General features: G+C 30.7%; 1 protein-coding gene across 12 annotated transcripts in view; it reads right to left on the reverse strand.

Moving 5' to 3' along the window:
- LOC139512610 (axonemal dynein light chain domain-containing protein 1-like) overlaps positions 1-17,874 on the reverse strand; it is a 53,856-nt gene that overhangs the window by 21,386 nt on the left and 14,596 nt on the right. For 4 of the 12 annotated variants that reach the window (XM_071300350.1, XM_071300344.1, XM_071300346.1 and 1 more), the window contains exons 6-18: positions 16,350-16,435; positions 15,338-15,394; positions 14,870-14,978; positions 14,251-14,325; positions 13,929-14,023; positions 13,554-13,646; positions 13,116-13,182; positions 12,648-12,806; positions 12,037-12,305; positions 10,944-10,970; positions 5,100-5,181; positions 4,562-4,744; positions 3,609-3,660 (exon numbers count right to left, since the gene is read on the reverse strand). In XM_071300350.1, coding sequence (XP_071156451.1) covers positions 3,609-3,660; positions 4,562-4,744; positions 5,100-5,181; positions 10,944-10,970; positions 12,037-12,305; positions 12,648-12,806; positions 13,116-13,182; positions 13,554-13,646; positions 13,929-14,023; positions 14,251-14,325; positions 14,870-14,978; positions 15,338-15,394; positions 16,350-16,435 — 1,354 coding nt within the window. Of the gene's footprint in view, positions 1-3,608; positions 3,661-4,561; positions 4,745-5,099; positions 5,182-7,221; positions 7,237-10,497; positions 10,519-10,943; positions 10,971-12,036; positions 12,306-12,647; positions 12,807-13,115; positions 13,183-13,553; positions 13,647-13,928; positions 14,024-14,250; positions 14,326-14,869; positions 14,979-15,337; positions 15,395-16,349; positions 16,436-17,874 lie in introns of all 12 variants that reach the window. The other 8 variants (XM_071300351.1, XM_071300345.1, XM_071300349.1 and 5 more) reach the window with 3 other exon arrangements.

The raw sequence follows: 17,874 nt of genomic DNA on the forward strand, positions 1-17,874 counted from the left end.
AACCACTTCCCATATTTGCTTTTAAGACAATAGAAGAAAATTATTCAATGCAAAAACAAAACTTACTTGTAAAAATGAAATTCTCTTTACAGTATGAGTTTTTCTCTTTGTTGGAGATTGTACAGTAGTACAGTCCTGTAACTGCTTATACCCATTTCTTATCCCCTTTAGTTTGATAAACTCACAGAATATCATATATTTACATTGTGCCACATCTCCTTATTTTTATATGCATTACAATAACATGAACAATTGTAATTCAAATCTATAAATCAAAGCAAAATGAGTTTCACTACTTTCATTCATGCATCCTTTGGAAAAATATAAGTTCTAAAATGACACAATATATGTTTATTTATATAAAAATAATATTTAGTTTTCGACTCTTAACAGGTATAAACAAGAATGTGTCCCCAGTACACGAATGCCCCACTCGCACTATCATTTTCCATGTTCAGTGGACCGTGACATTGGGGTAAAAACTCTAATTTGGCATTAAAATTAAAAAGATCATATCATAGGGAACATGTGTACCAAGTTTGAAGTCGATTGGACTTCAACTTCATCAAAAACTACCTTGACCAAAAACTTTAACCTGAAGAGGGACAGACGGACGGACGAACAGACGAACAGACGAACGGACACACAGACCAGAAAACATAATGCCCCCTACTATCGTAGGTGGGGCATAAAAATGCACAGCTGTGTCATGATTTGTGAAATCTGTGCTGAAAACATAGGCATTTATGGTGTTTGAGTAATTCCATCTGTGAAGCTCAACATTAGCTCGTCAGTTGGTGGTGGACAGTTATAAATCTTTCCTGCAGGATGAATGTACATCTGTTCAGGAAAACCAATTTCACAAATCAAAACTTTCCTCTAGATTTCTCCTACAATATTCATCCAGTTTAGTTCTTTTGATTTAACGGGACACCGTCCTGATTTTTAATTTTGTAAACCATTCAGTCTCTTGGTTACAAATGGTGCATGAAAATAGGATGGGAATGCATGGCAGTAGACAAGTCTCTATAAAGTGGGTATGTGCCCTGAAAAAAGTTTTATAACATTAGCTTTTTTGAAACTTGTGAAAGATTTGTGCAACACACATACCTAAATAACTATAACATAGGTGGAGAGCATCATTCATGTCAATGTTTTGTTCCTGTTTACATTGTCATTGATATTTGTCAAGAAAGCCCGAGGCATAGCTCATGAATTCTTAATTGTCATTACAACCGAAATTTACATAATTACTGCTAAAATAATTATCAGTATAATATATCTCTTGTAGAAAAACCATACAATTGTAGTATTAACCAAAAAATGTCAAACAGATGATATTGAATCGTAATCCCAAAAGTTATGACGTCTTGAATTCACCCCCCTTTTTATTCTAAAACGATAATTGCGGTTGCAAACAGACTTTGGTTTACTTGCATGGCGATTATATAAATAACAGTATATATTTCTTAAAGAAAATAAAGTTTTACCATGAATAGTTTCCTGAACGTAGTCGTTTTCAGTAAAATGTGCCTTGCAAACAACAGCTGATTGATATGGGTTCTACGATTGCATCGCACATGACAATCTACGTTTGAGCCATGGCGTTGATCCAACTTTTCCTTCTTATTAAGTCATTTAGAAATGCAAGTCCTCCTCTTAAATGACACTCAGGTACACACCAACAAGGACTAGGCATCGTTAATTGTGTGATTGTTTTGCAGTGCAAAAACGGAAGTTAAGGACGGAACAGACTGGTCTCACTAATAAGAGACAAGAAGAATTTTAGAGACAAACAGCGACAAGAAGTTTAATTTAGTGACGAAGCGACAATAACTAACAAGGGACAAGCGAATCGTAATTCTCTCACGAGGCTATTCTCATTTGATGTGATAGGGTGAAGCTACACCTATCAAATATGTCCCTATGAAAAAGAAGAATTTCACTGTTAGAAAGGAAATGATATTGCATGGTTTTGATTCAATAAATTCTTTAACCCTTTCCTCCATTGAAATTTTTTTTTTGCATACTTGATTTGCATAGGATTTTTTTAATAAAATGCTGAACATATGCTTTAAAGTATTAAGGCATTGCGAAAAACAACTATTTCATTAAATAAATTTAAGTCGGATATTCCTATGATATTCCTTTTCATATTGGATACAAATTTTATTAAGTCAACTGCAGACACTTTGTAGTCAAAGTGTTTTAACTGAGGTACTACACAGGCGTCAAAAGGCGTCATTATGGAGTAAGGGGGGTGGCGTCAAAAGGCGTCATTATGGAGGAAAGGGTTAAAAGGAAATTGATTTTTTTTTGTTTTGATGGCCAATTTTTAGCGTGTGCATAAAATATATTTTTTTTTTATATCTAATAAAAACTAATCCCTTTCTTCTTAATAAAAACATATTTTTATCTATCAATGTACAGTAATATAGAAAATGTTTTATAACCGCCCCTATAATAAAAAATAATGCATGTTTTTTTAAATATCTATGGGGAATAAGTTGTTGCAATGACATTTTTTTTATTTATGTATAGTCGCTATATAGTCTTCTTGACGCTTCTTCTCGCTAAATTAATTATATTGTCGCTTCTTATCGCTATTTTAATTTTATTGTCGCTTCTTGTCACTTTTTGACGCTTCTTGTCTTTAATTAGTGGAACCCTATTCAGGAACGATAATTTCATATTTTACATAACCGAGACCGAAACAACTATAACGTCATACGGCTTCACGTACAGAAATACTTTAAATTGTATATTATGCAATAAAATTCACGATCAGTCGACTTTTAATTATAATATCATGTTATATCAACGAGTGAAATGATTTTAAAATATCTTTAGATCGCAAATAGTACTCGAAATTGAACGGACCTCTTTCCACACGGAATTCGAATAATGATAGTTTGTAATCAGATTGACTGCTTATAATGCAAAAGACACATTAATAAACAGATTTTTAAAACAAACAATACACACTAATCGTTTCTTTATTTCCCAATGTAAATGAAAGGAACAAAAACCAATACATACCACAAAAAGTAGAGGAGAAATTTAAACATTTCCGGATCTATTTCTTGCAAAATGACCCCCAGCAAAGATTTGCGTAAGGAAAGATGAACCCCATGACTTGAAAGTCAGGCCTTAAAGCACTGCCTTTAAAAACTACCTTGACCAAAAACTTTAACCTGAAGCGGGACAGACGGACGAACGAACAGACGAACGAACGAACGAACAGACGGACGGACGAACGAACGAACGGACGCACAGACCAGAAAACATAATGCCCCTCTACTATCGTAGGTGGGGCATAAAAAATTGTTTGTTTATAATAATTGGTTTTAATATATGTAAAATTGAAGATCATTGGATCAGTAAAACAACAAATCTGTTTCTCCTCTCTGCATAAAAGGGATGAAAAAATCAAAGATTTTTTTTTTTAATTTTCCTTTTCAAAAAGAATTAAATTCATAATAAAAAGAACTAAATTCATTATTAAAAGCAATAATTTCCTGATATATCCATAAATTATCCAAAATAAACATAAAATATTTACATCCTTACAAATTCCAACAGAAATAGCACTAAATATGATAACATACCATTTTCCCCTGTAATTCTGTTGTCAAACTGATGAAGAAGATTTTCAACTTCCTGAAATATACATTAAAAGTCTAATTACCATATCTTTGTACTAACAGTTTTGGTTTTCATAATATATATTATATCAATGGGTTTCCCCCCCCCCTAGTGTATGTAAATTCATTCATTTTCCATTGATATTAAAACTTTAGTCCTTTATAAGTTACAAATGCACTCTCACTAAATATATACTTATGTTAGCCATATTCTAACAGACTTAAAGGAGTAGGTTCAGTAAGACCCCTTTTTGGCCTCAAAATATAGCAGTTTTAGAAAACTGTGAAAATGTAATCGTTTAGATATTTATCGCAAAGTATAATGCTTCTGCTACATAAACATGGGCTGTTTTTGACAACACAATGCACATATATCGGGTACTAGCATCATTAAGTCATGCTAAATTACTGAAATCTTCACAATTGTAGCATTTTAGTTAAATTTTAGACGGTTTCCGTCTGAAATGAAAGTGGCCGCATTCGTGTTCATTCATGATATTGAAATGTAAGTTGTATTTGATGATAATACATGATATATATAAAGGTTGAGGATGAACACGGATGCGGCCACTTTCATTTTTGACAAAAACCATCTGAAAAGTGACGATTTTTGGCATATTTGATAGATTTTTCATATTTAAGCTTGAATCAGGGCGTTTTAAATGACTTATTAAGTTGAAATCTTCCACATTAAATAATTGAATCAATTGAAATAGACACTTAAGTGTTTAGAAAGTGTCTAAAATCTTTCGTTAGATGAACTTGAAAATTGAGGCCGAAATCGGCCCTTACCGGACCTACTCCTTTTATAAATATACATGTTTTTTTTCTAAATTGAGTAATTATATATTAATGGAAGATTTTGTTTTATCAGGATTATTTTAACTTATTTGACTTAATCACTGATACAATGTTACCTGGTTTAATGTGACCATTCTGTCTTGGTCTGGGTGGTTTTTGGTAGGATCTTTACGATGACGACCAAAGACTTTAAGAGCATTATCTGTCCATCCCTCCATCTGATATCTGATCAGTGTCAACTTGTCTTGTCCTTCTAGTAATGTCTCTCCACCATATTTCTCTGATTCCCTACTTAATAACTGAAGAAAAAAAAAACATTTGACAAAATCATGTAAAATTCTTTTGATTTATATTTATTCTGCATTACCTATATACGAACCTATTAAATTTCTCCTACAGGTGTAGATGGCACCACCATATTAACATGTTACAGGTAAAACAGTTAATGAAAATAATGTTATATCCTTTTTTCTATATAAAAGAATATTAAGCAGAGCTTGCCATTTGGTGTGAGCCTAGGCTCTATGTTGAAGGCCATACTTAGACCTATAATGGTTTACTTTTAACTAATTGTGACTTGGATGGAGAGTAGTCTCATTGACACTCATACCATATCTTCTTATATCTATTATAATTCGAACAACCAGAACCTACCACTTCCCAGTTCTTCATATCAATAAGGAAAAGTTTCAACTTCTCATCATCTGGTGGTCTCCTAAACTGTCCTTCAGCATTGCTGTAATTATACAATTAAAGTTATTAAAGTACTTAAACATAACATTAACATCTATGCCATTGATCTTCATAAAAGATTGGTACATGTATAACAATACCACTAAGATAGTATTAAATACATAAAATCACTGATTTCTTAGGACAGTTAACAAAAAATAGTTGGATAATTTCTTTAGAATATGAAATAATAAATATTTTGCTACTCAATAATTTAAACATAATAATCATTACACATTACAACTGTGTGAAAATATAACATTGCTTTTTGGGGGAATTTTCAAATTATGTAAATAATACAACTTAAAGCAATCCCTATAATCATATCCATAATGATAATTCAGTATGCCATTACAAATTAAGTACACTGTCATCTTATAACACTAAAGCATGGCCAGATCGTACACTACATACAATGCAAAATTACAATAAAAAAAAAAATCATGCCACAACAACTGGATCAGGATGTAACTGCTTGGAATTTTCTCTTTTCTTAGCCACAACATACAAGCCATGGGATAATTTAGGGTTAGACATTCAAATCAAAAAATTTGTAAAGATTCCTCAGAACCCAGTGTCTCGCCTTCTTTTGCTGTTAATCGTAGGCTCAACAAAAAAAAAAGGAGAAAAATCAATCAAAATATTCCTCTTGATACTATCTTTTGATTTTGATAAGAAGCTTCTGTCCAAGTTTGGTAAAAATCCAGGATAGTTTATGAATCTGTTAAATGTTTTAAAATATTTGTGGACGCCACAGATGATGACTATGACGCCGACAGAATGTAGGATTGCTATGTCTCGCATTTTCGACTAAAGACTAAAGTCGAAGGCTCAACAAAAATTGAGCACTGATTCCTTAACTATTTCACAGAAATAAACACTTTCTAACAAAGTTAATAATTAACAGACAGACCAGAAAACATAATTTATAATGGTGTAGGCTAGGCATTTAAAAATCACCTTTTTATGTAACCTGTGTCTAGTTTTACCCATGCAGTGAGTTCACATGCATACATGTGCTTCAAGTGTACCATTACATATATATATTTATATAAGTTTATGGTATGTGACTGATTTACACATGCAGGTCTTTGAAAAATCTTTAAACAAAATTATTATCAAAGATTAAATACCTCTTTGTTTTTAAATGTAATGTTATAAATAAAAAATGTGGACATCATGATTAACTGAGGAAAAAAAGAAGCTTGTAAAAGTTGCTTTTGTTAATAAATTGAAGAAACAATTTTTTTTGTTTATTTTTTTGAATACTGAAGAAATGAAAAGAATAGAAATAAATGTTATAAGTTTTCTGGAAAAAAAGAAGATATCTAGTAAATAGAATTCTGAATTTTTTGTTATATTTTGATTTAGTGGTCAGCTGAGAGTCTGTAACCATTGAGAATCTAATTCTATATTACTAAAGGTCTAGGCCATATCACCAAGGTGAAAGTCAAGTTATATGTTGACTGATGTTGAAGTGTAGACATTAAAGACTGAAGCAGATTCTTCACCTTGCATTTCATATACATATATAATCTACGAAAGGTACATATCACAAGAATCAACGAAATAAAAAATGGAAACTTTCAGCTGTAAAATTCAATTCTATGATAATTAACACAAAATAACAGTTAACCATAAATTAATGAAATTATGCATATAATTGAGAACAAATTTGCAATATGGAGTGACCATTACAATGATAAATTTAGTTTTGCTAGTAATCTACCACAAGATGTACCAGTACATGCATGTATCCAGGTACATGGACATTTAGAATTTACAGTTAATTAAACTAAATAGACAGTTTAAAGTCATTGTTTCTAAAATTCTTCTTTCAAAATTTGATTCTATCTAGATCTGTAATTCATCATATATGTTTATGGAAAACAAGATCATAACCTGCAAATTCCATATCTTGACAACAGTAGCTATAAAGTAACCCTTTCACCCCTAAATGACAACTATGGTATATTCTGGACAAAGGGAAGCTATTCCATTCTAGCAGTGAAAGGGGTACATGTTGACCTTGAACCATTCTTACCTCTTTCTTATTGCTCTACAAACAAAGCAGTAAAATAAAAGATTTTTTTTTTCATACACAAATCTATAAGAAGATCAATGATGATAAAGCAATGACACTGACTGTAATAATGATATAAAGGCCTTCACCTTGTAAATGATAAACAGTACCTCCATGTTTATTTACTTTGACCAAACAGTATGGATATCTTTACATGATGTTCTGTTGTAAATAAAAATACTTATCGACCCCAATAAAGAATGAAATAAAGAATTTATGACTGTCAGTGATTTCTGGCAAATAATTAACATTAAACATAAAACTCCTATCAAATTTCTTTCAAAAGTTCAAAAGTTCTTATTTTACAAAGAAGAACAAAACAATCTTTGAAATTAGAACAACAATAAATTAAAACTTTATTTTATACAAACTTCAATGGTGCTTGTATTCTGTTATCTCATATTGTATTTTCTTGTAGTGTTCTATTGTATTTTCTTGTAGTCTCTTATATATTTCTTGTACTTTCATAGTGGGAATATTATTTCTGTAGTTTCAGAAGAAGGTTGTGTAATTTTTTGTTTGTGTAACTGTTGAGGGATCCTGATATGGCAAATCTCAATTAAAGTCAGCATAGCAATATAGTAGCTATAGCCCACATAAATGAGCATAAAAGACCAAATAATTGCTCCAAAACAAACTACATCCAAGGCAAATATAAGAGGTTTCTGTGTGTAAACCAAAACAGTCTCAGCAAATCATACTGGCTTAAAGCAGAAAGACAGTTAGAATTAATAATAATATATTTATCAAAAATCAATTAATTTTGGTCCTTGAGAAACACTCTGCATACCAATGGAATTTTGAGTTCCTGTCTGAGCAAGTCAGCCTCAACCTTCAGTGTAAACAAGAACCTATCTGCCCAACAATCACCAGCCAGGGAATGTGAAGCGAGGGTTCTCCACTTAGGTGATGAGACTAGGCGTCTCATCAGCAGCCAGGTATTGCAAGGTCTGCATTGGGGATAGCCCATGTACTAGTAGAGTAGCAGGGGTCTATCAAACTGGCACTGGAATAAATTTGATAAAATTTGTCCCCGAAATACTTGGGGATGAATGAAATTTTAGAAATGACCAATGATAAAATTCCATTAAGGAAAAACTGAAATAAAGAAAAATATATTTCACTAGTTAAAGCTGAGTTGTTTCTCTAGTCATGAAACAATACTGAAGGTGTTAGGAAGGGGAAGGTGGGAGGTAAATGGAATAATAGCACTGTAAACTCCATCAACTTGTCAGGCCGCTATGAACCAAGAAACTGATTATACAAAGACCATGCATATGGCTTTACACACAGATTGGGTACATCTAACATACAGGGGGAGGAGACTGACCGTACTGACCCTCAAATAATATACTAATTATTGTGTAATATGTATGAACATGGAAGTATTATATTGACAGGAACTACTACGACCCGACTTCAAACGTTTCATCTGCGATGCTGCTACAAATTTAATGACATGTTAATAAGCATGAAACAAGGCATGTTATTTACATACCGGCGTGTGGTGCCCTACAATATTGTCATTCTCGGTTGCTTCGGGATTACGGAAATAAACGAAGAAATCGAAAGTTGTGATAAATTCTTAGGAAACAGATATCAGCAATTCTCGGCAGATTCCGTTACCTAACTGTGCCGATTGAGTGATTGATTGATCAATGCGAGTCATCATTAATTCTATAGAAAAACACATTGACGATGGAAATTTGTACCAAATTTATTGAAAATAAATGCCCCATTTTTATTGATTTATTTTTTTCGGTAGAAATTGCACTATATGTAATATATATCGCAAGTTGTGATTATATAATAACTACTGTTTACTCCATTGAGTGGCACACATTTCCTGCATATTTAAGACGATTGTAAATGATCGTTCTGATAAAATCAAAAGATCAAAAAGATTTTTAATAAATGTAGGAATTATTAAGCTTCGCTCTAAATCCAGAGTAAGATCATTGGTTGGTATATACAAATGTCCAGCTGAACCCAGATGTGTTGAAATATTTTTTAGCACTGCAACTCAAGGATTTGTATAGTGACATTATACAAATACTTGTGCGACTGTTCAATAATATATACCAGTATCATTTGGACGGTTTCATTTGGTCGGATAATGATAACATATTTTAGGGGACAGAAATGTATTATATAAATATCTATATAATGTAGTTAGATCTCTGTTTTCTTCTGCTGTATTTTGTTGATTGGTACTTGCTCGATTAATTTTCGTATTGTTAACTGGAAATTTCTACTTTCCAGGATTATCCAGTAACTTAACCATATATATTACTCTAAACTTCACAGTTTTAATATTTATCAAATAAATTTAATGTTAACCGGCGGTAACCGGAACACACCTTAATCGCGATTTAAACTTCACCCACAAACTAATAAAATAATGTCACTCACTATTTCAAATCGTTGTAGAATAATTAATTCTGGGCCGATTTTCATTTTTTATGCATCAGTCGATTTGTTTAAATAAGTTGTTTACGAATAAAGGTCTACCGACGCAATTGAAATAAGTACAGGTGTTTTCCGACAGGTAATATTGTTAAGCTGTCTAGATTAAAACCACATGATTGATAAGAAGTATCTCTGGTCAATTTATGACCGCGGCATCGCAGATAGTCACAAAAGAAATTAACGACAGCGTACTAATTAGACAGTTTCCATATCTTTTCTACAGGGCTACACGGGTTATAAATAAATGCTAATTAATCGTTGTAGTTCCTGTCAATATAATACTTCCATGGTATGAAAGAGTATCATATCCTGCTTTTCCTCTGCTACAGTGATTGTTTGTGAAATGTATCTGATTAAGAAAAGATTAGTGTGCCTCCTTGTGAGATTCCAGTTGTACATGTAACTTCAAAGTGTCAAATGTTAGACAAATTAACCTCAAGATATAACAAGTGGTCTGTGTATGTTAATTAATTGCATCCATGAAGTCAGCATCTTTATCATAAAATTAATTACTTGTAAACTGAAAAGGCTTTTCTGTTTGTATAAACAATACTTATATTAAATATATATTCAATATATATTAGTCTGAATTTTTTTTTCAATTTGTAGACTTTAAGTTCAGAGATTTTGTATGTATGATTAAAGTAAATAGATCATGGAGTTAGAATTTGCCACATAGAAACAATCATTAATAAACTCTCTTTTAAAGCTCTTTGATTAAGAGACAAAACAAGAAAAAAATCAGCCCTTTTTCATCAGCAATCTTACTCATCATCAAAAAGTGTTCCACTGAAACAGAAATTTGGTAAATAGTTGCTTTTATTTTAATTGCTATGAAGGTACTACTGAAAATTTTAAAAAATGTTATCGCTATTGTAATTTTGCAACATATGTATTCAGCATCTGAAAGTAAATTGTTACATTGAGTCATTTTACATGTAAACTTACAAAATCCTGAAAAAAATTAAGTAAACAAAGATTAAAATAATATTTAAAACAAACACAACTGGAAGTGTTCCAAATGACTCGCATGCATATATCTATCAAAATCAAGGCTAATCTGAAATAGTTCTTGAATGTCCCTATAGCTTTATAGTATAGCAAATGTATAGCAATGCTATGGTGTAAACAATTTTTATGTCAAAAACAGAAAATTTGAAAGGTAATTGCAACAAAATCAAATGAATGAATAAATCAATAGATAAACTTCTCACTAGTAATCAAATTCTACTTCATCTCCACTGAAAGAATAAAGTCATTTGTCTTCAATTAACAAATTCTTATAAATGGAACTAGTTTGAAAGCAGTTATATGAACTATAATCTAAACTGTATCATCCCATGTTCAAGTCAAGATATACAGTAGATCTGAAGATCTTTCAAGAAAAAGGAACTCTCAAACTGAGCTTATCTCAATGGTCAAATAAAACTCTGTTTGATGCATGAAATGAATCATATACATAATAGTTTCAGTCTACATATAATTAAGAAGATGTTGTGCAATTGCCAATGAGACAACTCTTTACAAGAGACCAAAATGACACAGAAATTAACAATTAAAGGTCATTGTACGGCCTTCAACAATGAGCAAAGCCCATACTGCATAGTCAGCCTGAAATGACAAATGTGAAACAATTCAAACGAGAAAACTAACAAGTATATGTGTGAAATTTCTGAGATAAACATTTAATCACACAACTTAAATGACCATTGGAGAATAAAGTAAGGTCAATGACATATGGTATCTGTAAGACAGACATACTCTCTGCCAAACCAATCTACATACTAAATATTGACAAGCAGGAAGTAGTTTCATGGCAGAACAGAAAATCCCTTACAACATACAAGTCTACATTATTAAACTCTAGTCAAATGGTCCGCATTACTTTCCATACAAATTCATTTAGTAAGTATAATCAAATTATTACTATTTACCAGAAATAAGGAGCAGAACAGGCAGATGTGAAATCAGCTTACACAATTTCAATACAAAATATAAAATCATTTCTAAGCACATCAGCAGAGTAATATGTCATGAAATGTTTCAGTTCAGACAAATTATTAAACAAATAGACATAAAAGAGGAGATCTATAAACTTCCGATCTACAAGTGGGGAACATTGCAACAAACATTGCATTAAAATTTCTTGGAAAAAAGAGTGACTAAAATAAAAAAAAAAGTTAATTAAAAAATCTGCTCTTTAATGACAATGACAATTAATAAAAAAAAAGAAAAAGATAAGGGTCAAATCACATGTCAAAAGAGGAAAACTTTTTATATTCACCACACAGATAATGACCTACTTACAAACAAATTTTTCGAATTTCATTCATCCAATGATCCACATTTCCTCTAATTGATTTGATGTTGTTCTTCATCTCAACCTCTCTCTGATTTTGTACGGTTTTAAACTCCTCTACCAGATCACGCCACCTTTCTACATGACCTTGAAGGTTTGTGAGAACCTGGGTGTCTCTGTCACTCAAAAGGATAGTAAAATGAGTGGATAGTTTAACCCAGGCTTTCTCACTTACATGTAGTCTCTTAGCTGTTGTAAGGTTAGCTTCCTCTGTCACCTAATAAATGTGAGAAAATAGTTTTCACTGAATAAAGTCTCATAATAAGATACACTTGAAGTAAATGACATTCATCAATTAAAAAATACATTTAGATTTTTTCTTTATATAAAACTGTCTTCGTTATCACAGGGAATTTATTACAGAATAAAGTTATACTGTACTGTAGCAAGCTGTCATTATTCATTTTTACCTAGTGTCATTACACTTGGATAATCTATCTCAGTATTTGGTCAAGAAGTATTTCAGGATACCTTAAAGTGTGATAGACAAACAGACAGAATGGAGGAAACAAATTGTTCATCTGACACATCAATGTATTTAAGAAATAAACCAATATACCTTTAATGCTAAGCTGTAAGCTGCATTACTCCATAATTCTCTTTCATCAGTTAACATGCTGACTTGTTTTTCTAGCCTCCTCCTTTGTAACTCATACAATCCATGATATTCTGATAATAGTGAAGCATTCTTCTGTGCCTCGGACAATGCTTCCTTAAGCTAAAATAATATTTACATAGATGATATATATATAGAATATATGTGCATTAAAACTATGATTAAGGAAAATAACTCAATATTTATTAACCAGTCAGATATAATCCAAGTCAAAAGCATATTGGTAGGTATATGTTAAATTGTTTCTTGTTGTTAGAACATTCTTTACAGAGATCATTGTTTGCCTGTTCATTTATGTGGGGTTTTGTGTAGTTATGCCCGTAAGCCCTTTTACTGTTAATGTATGAGTGCTGGTAGAATGCATGCATCCTCCTTTATATATTAAGGATAAATCCTAGGTGAAATACTTACATCTTCCTGTGCTTGTTTGGCTTCTTTTGTTACTTTCTTGTCATGTTCTTTGACAGCAGATAACTCACTGAAAAATTTCAATCAATCTTAATCTGTCTGAACTACTTTTGATAAACACTTAATTATTTCAGAATCAAATCTTTTCTATATAATAATATAACATGAAGTTAAATGATGTTTTCATTTTGGTCAAAATACATCAGGAATAAGCAAAACTCCATATTGTTGAGTTGAAATCAAAAGGAGCTTACAAAGTACAAACTCTTACATACGACCTCAAAGAAAATACAGCTTTCTCTCTAAAATCATCTACACTTAAATTTCGAACTATAGATTTTAAATTCCTTTTCTATTATCATAATATAAAACCTTTTGTTTTTAGAAAAGAATGGTTTTTAACCTTATAAATTTTCAGAAGGTTTTATAAAAACCCTTTACCTTGTTAATATACCAATAGTGGATTTAAATCTCATCAGTTCTTCTGTCAATCTCCTGTCTAAAGCTCTCTGTGCAATCACCTCCTCATGTAAACTGAAATATCAAAATATTTAAAGATTGATATAAACATTCTACAATAAAGTCAGTCACAATATCTTTCATCAAATTTTTTTATCTTTATATAATTGCCAAAGAAAAATTACAATAAAAAAAACCCGATTTTTGTGTATAAAAGAAATCTTCCTTCATAAATATATGATTGAAATATCGAAGGAATGCTATAAGGACCTTTCACTGTCTTTTTTCTAACAATGTGTCATATCTTTTCTCTGTCAAGATAAAAGCTTGTTTTCCAAGTGAGACAACACTACTTACCTCATTATCTGTTTTGGTACATTATTAATCAAGTCTCTGTACTTATTTCTGACTTCAGACAAAAGTTCTCCTCTTTCTGCACATTCTATGGTTGTCTACAAATACATTTTTTGTCTGTTATATTTCTAAAGAAATACCATTAAAATTTCTTTGTAAATAAATTATTGTTTCAACTTTATAAATGTGCTTATTGTTGTCATTCAAAATTTGAACCTTTTACTTATATTTGATATGTTTATTAAAAGTTGAACAAGGTTATATTCTAATAATTGTATTTTTCTAAATCAGCTGACATTAAAATGACATCTTTATTTATACATACCTGTCGTATCAACTCTGAAAAAATTGTATCAAAGATGGACTGTTCCTTTTTGATCAGTTCTAACAAATTATGTATCTAAAAAATATATATGACATCACATAAATATTCCTTTGTTGATACCATGAGCTGATTCATAATGACCATGCAATCTAATCTAATACATTTTTTGAATTATGTCTCTCTTATTCATACTGTACACTGCAGAAGAAAAAAAAGTTTACAGATTTGTTTGGTGTAATTGAACTAGTATATCAACATATATAAATCATTAAGTTCATATATTGGCTGAGATTATACAATATTAGGTAAGAGATCATATTTTCAGTTTTTTCCTGTTGACATTAAAAAGTTTATCTATTAAAATCAAATCTTTATGCTATATATGGAACTACTATTATAGTTTTTTTTTTTAAGATTTAGTTAATGACTGTGTCTTACACCAGACAATATTAGGAGCTGCAAGTCCTGACATTGCTTAAATTGAAAGCTTTCGGTTCACTATTAGAGACAAAAAGAGCTTAACCCTATAAAATATTTCCATTTTGTAGTTTTTCATTTTTTTTCTGTTGTGTAAATCAACCCAATATTTCACTTTTTAAATGCATGGTAATGTGCATACCTGGGTAGGACCTTTCACTTCAACTTCTGTTTCTGTAATTCCTAACTTTATCATCATTTTATTAAATGTTTTCTTTAGTTGTATAACTTCATAGCGACTTGTGGGTTTCCTGTAAATCAATAGCAGGAACAAAACTGTACAAAATCTTACAGGATACAAACATTTTATCAACCAATCTTAGTCTATCAAAAAAAAGTTATTAATTTTTTAAGTCATTGCTTCAAGTACTAACAAAATATATAATCATTTTATAAGAATAACTTCCTGTGAGCATATTCTGTTTAAATGAAGGAAAATTGCATTTGTTTTGATATACTAATGATTAAAATCTGTAATTACAACAAGAGGATTTTAAATCCATCAAAATCATAATATTGTTGCTGCTGAATCAATTGATAATGATATACTTATCATGAAGTACTCAATAGTATTGTCTGATTAGACAAAATCAAATAATTTAAGACTTACATCGAGGGAAACAGCACCAAATGTTTCTCATGATCCTGTATCTGTGTACTGTACTTGCTAAAATAAAATGAAAAACTCATAAGTTTATTTCATAAATGACATTTATTAATATAAATGTACTGAATTTAACCCTAAACTTGGTTTTTATAGCTGATTCTCATATATTAAGAAATTTTATCCCCTTTCCTTCATGAAGTGATATTTCAATGGGGTCAGCATATCTGTCTCAATCTCAATCACAAATAAATATCTTAAATAGTAAATTTTATAAGTATAAGAAACAATTTTAATGAATAATGTTTAGTTGTTTTAACTATTGATCATTGATTGTATAAAGTTTTATACTGTTAGTGTCTCATAAGTCAGTATTTATGGCTGGATATTGATTGTTTTATGTGTAAAAATTATAATTGTTGTATATGTTTTATGACAATCAATATGTGACACTTTCATAAACAAATTTATTTAAAAAAAAAAATTTAATTTAATAGTTCTAGACTTTTTGACTTAATCTTCAGAGATTTATTACAATCACACTTTTCTACTTCATGAAGTATTCTTTTGAAATAAAAGTGCATTAATTTCTAAACTTTCAGGAACATAACATAGAATATCTTGAAACTCTTAAAATAATTCTGTAGTACCTTTGTTTTAGCATTGTGTCTAACGCTTTTTTTTGAGATCTCAATGTCATACAATATGAATTAATTTTGACCTCATTTAAAAAAATTAATCTGTTTATAGTGGCTTAAATCTACATACACAAATTGTAAATATCCAGAAGTTTTCAAGAAAGGCATGGCTAACAGAATTTTGGTAACTTTTCTGCATTTGTTTTAATCTTGAAGTAGCAATGGGACAAATAAAATATAATGATTTTATTCTTATTTATTAAACATTATTCCTAGCTATGAAATAATACGATCTAAGTAAGATAGTTTTTAAAACTCAGTTGTGAAAATTTTTGTTGTCCTTCCTTTGCATAATGTTTCTATTAAAATTCTGTACTTACTCTTCATGAAACTCTAACCCCATCACACCTTTGTTCTTCACAATGTGATATTCCTCTGGTATTAAGGTATCTGGTAACTGTAATGGCTGCAGAACAAATTTGATATAATTTATGATTTAGTAAATCAAATAATTCAATCTCAATTTATTTTTTAATATTTTTGTTTTATTTCTCTGAAAAGACCAATGGATATAGCATAATATAGTTTTTCAGTTCATTAAACCTAAGTCCATCCCTAATTCAATATATTTAGATTTTTTTTATATTTCTCTATCTCTTAAGTTCATTTGAATACCTAAAATTCTTTATTTTCTATGCAACCATTCATAACTGCATAATTTATGAAGCCTTTTATTCTTAATCTGGTATTTTGCATAATGCTGAATCAGGGTATAAGTTATTAAAAACTATGCTCTGTAATGGCAGGCTAGTATCATGGGATACACCAGGGCTCACACTACTTCAGAATTATAAGGAGAAGTGACTTCTCTTTTTGAAACTGATAGGGAGAAGTGGTGAGATTTGAAAGAGAAGTGCTCATTCGCGCGGTGCGCTACAATGTTTGGATTTTACTTTAGTATAAAGGGTCATATGTAAATAATATTCTTTTTATATTATTCAATTCATATCCAAGTATACAATTAAAGTAACATTTCAAATTAAAAGTTTTACTAAGGTTCTTGTGAGAAACTACCAACTAAATATTTAATATCTAGCACTAAAAAAAAAAAAAAATATTTTAAAAAATGTAAAGAAAGTATAATATATCAATTACAATTTAATTCAAATCTATCTTGTGTATGAAATTCAGTGTTTCTCATCAAAAAAATATAAAAGTTATTAAGCTGGGCCATAATATAATTAATAGTCTCAGAGTTAAGTAACTTTGAAACAATCCATAAAAGATATAGGGAATTATATACACCAATCAATTAGATGTAACCAAAAGTCTCTTAATGCGTGTGGAATATGTAATTTTTCCTTTTGGGATTGTTCAGGACTGTGTTCATTAGACGTTCGCGGTACCGCTATGTATGTATTGTAACGTCACGCTACTTATGACGTTGAGATTTATGTACAAGATGAGTTTAGAATCATTACAAGTAGAAACAGCTAGTATTTCTTATTGTGCCTAACAAGTCTTATAATACCACTCTAAGATATTGGTGCCGTGACCAGGATGAGTTCCAAACTACGTTCGATACGTGCAGGACACAGAAGTGTTATTTCCCGACTTTTGAAGAAATTTGAGGACATCCGAGACGACGGAGATGAGCCCGTGAACACTGAAGAGTTAACTAAAATTGTGAACAATCTGTTGAAGAAACAAGAGACACTACAAAAATTAAATGAGGACATTCTAGAAAATCTTGATGAAGGAGAAGTAGAAGCCGAGATCGTCGATTCAGATGAGTATGCTTACACATTAGATGGAAAAATAACGCAAATACAAAAGCTCATTCTTGTCAATACATCCGCACTCAATACAAATGCAAAAGATTTCGTCAGTTATAGCGGCCCTTCT

This window comes from Mytilus edulis, chromosome 2, assembly GCF_963676685.1.
Source record: "Mytilus edulis chromosome 2, xbMytEdul2.2, whole genome shotgun sequence".
NCBI classification, from domain to species: Eukaryota; Metazoa; Mollusca; class Bivalvia; order Mytilida; family Mytilidae; genus Mytilus; species Mytilus edulis.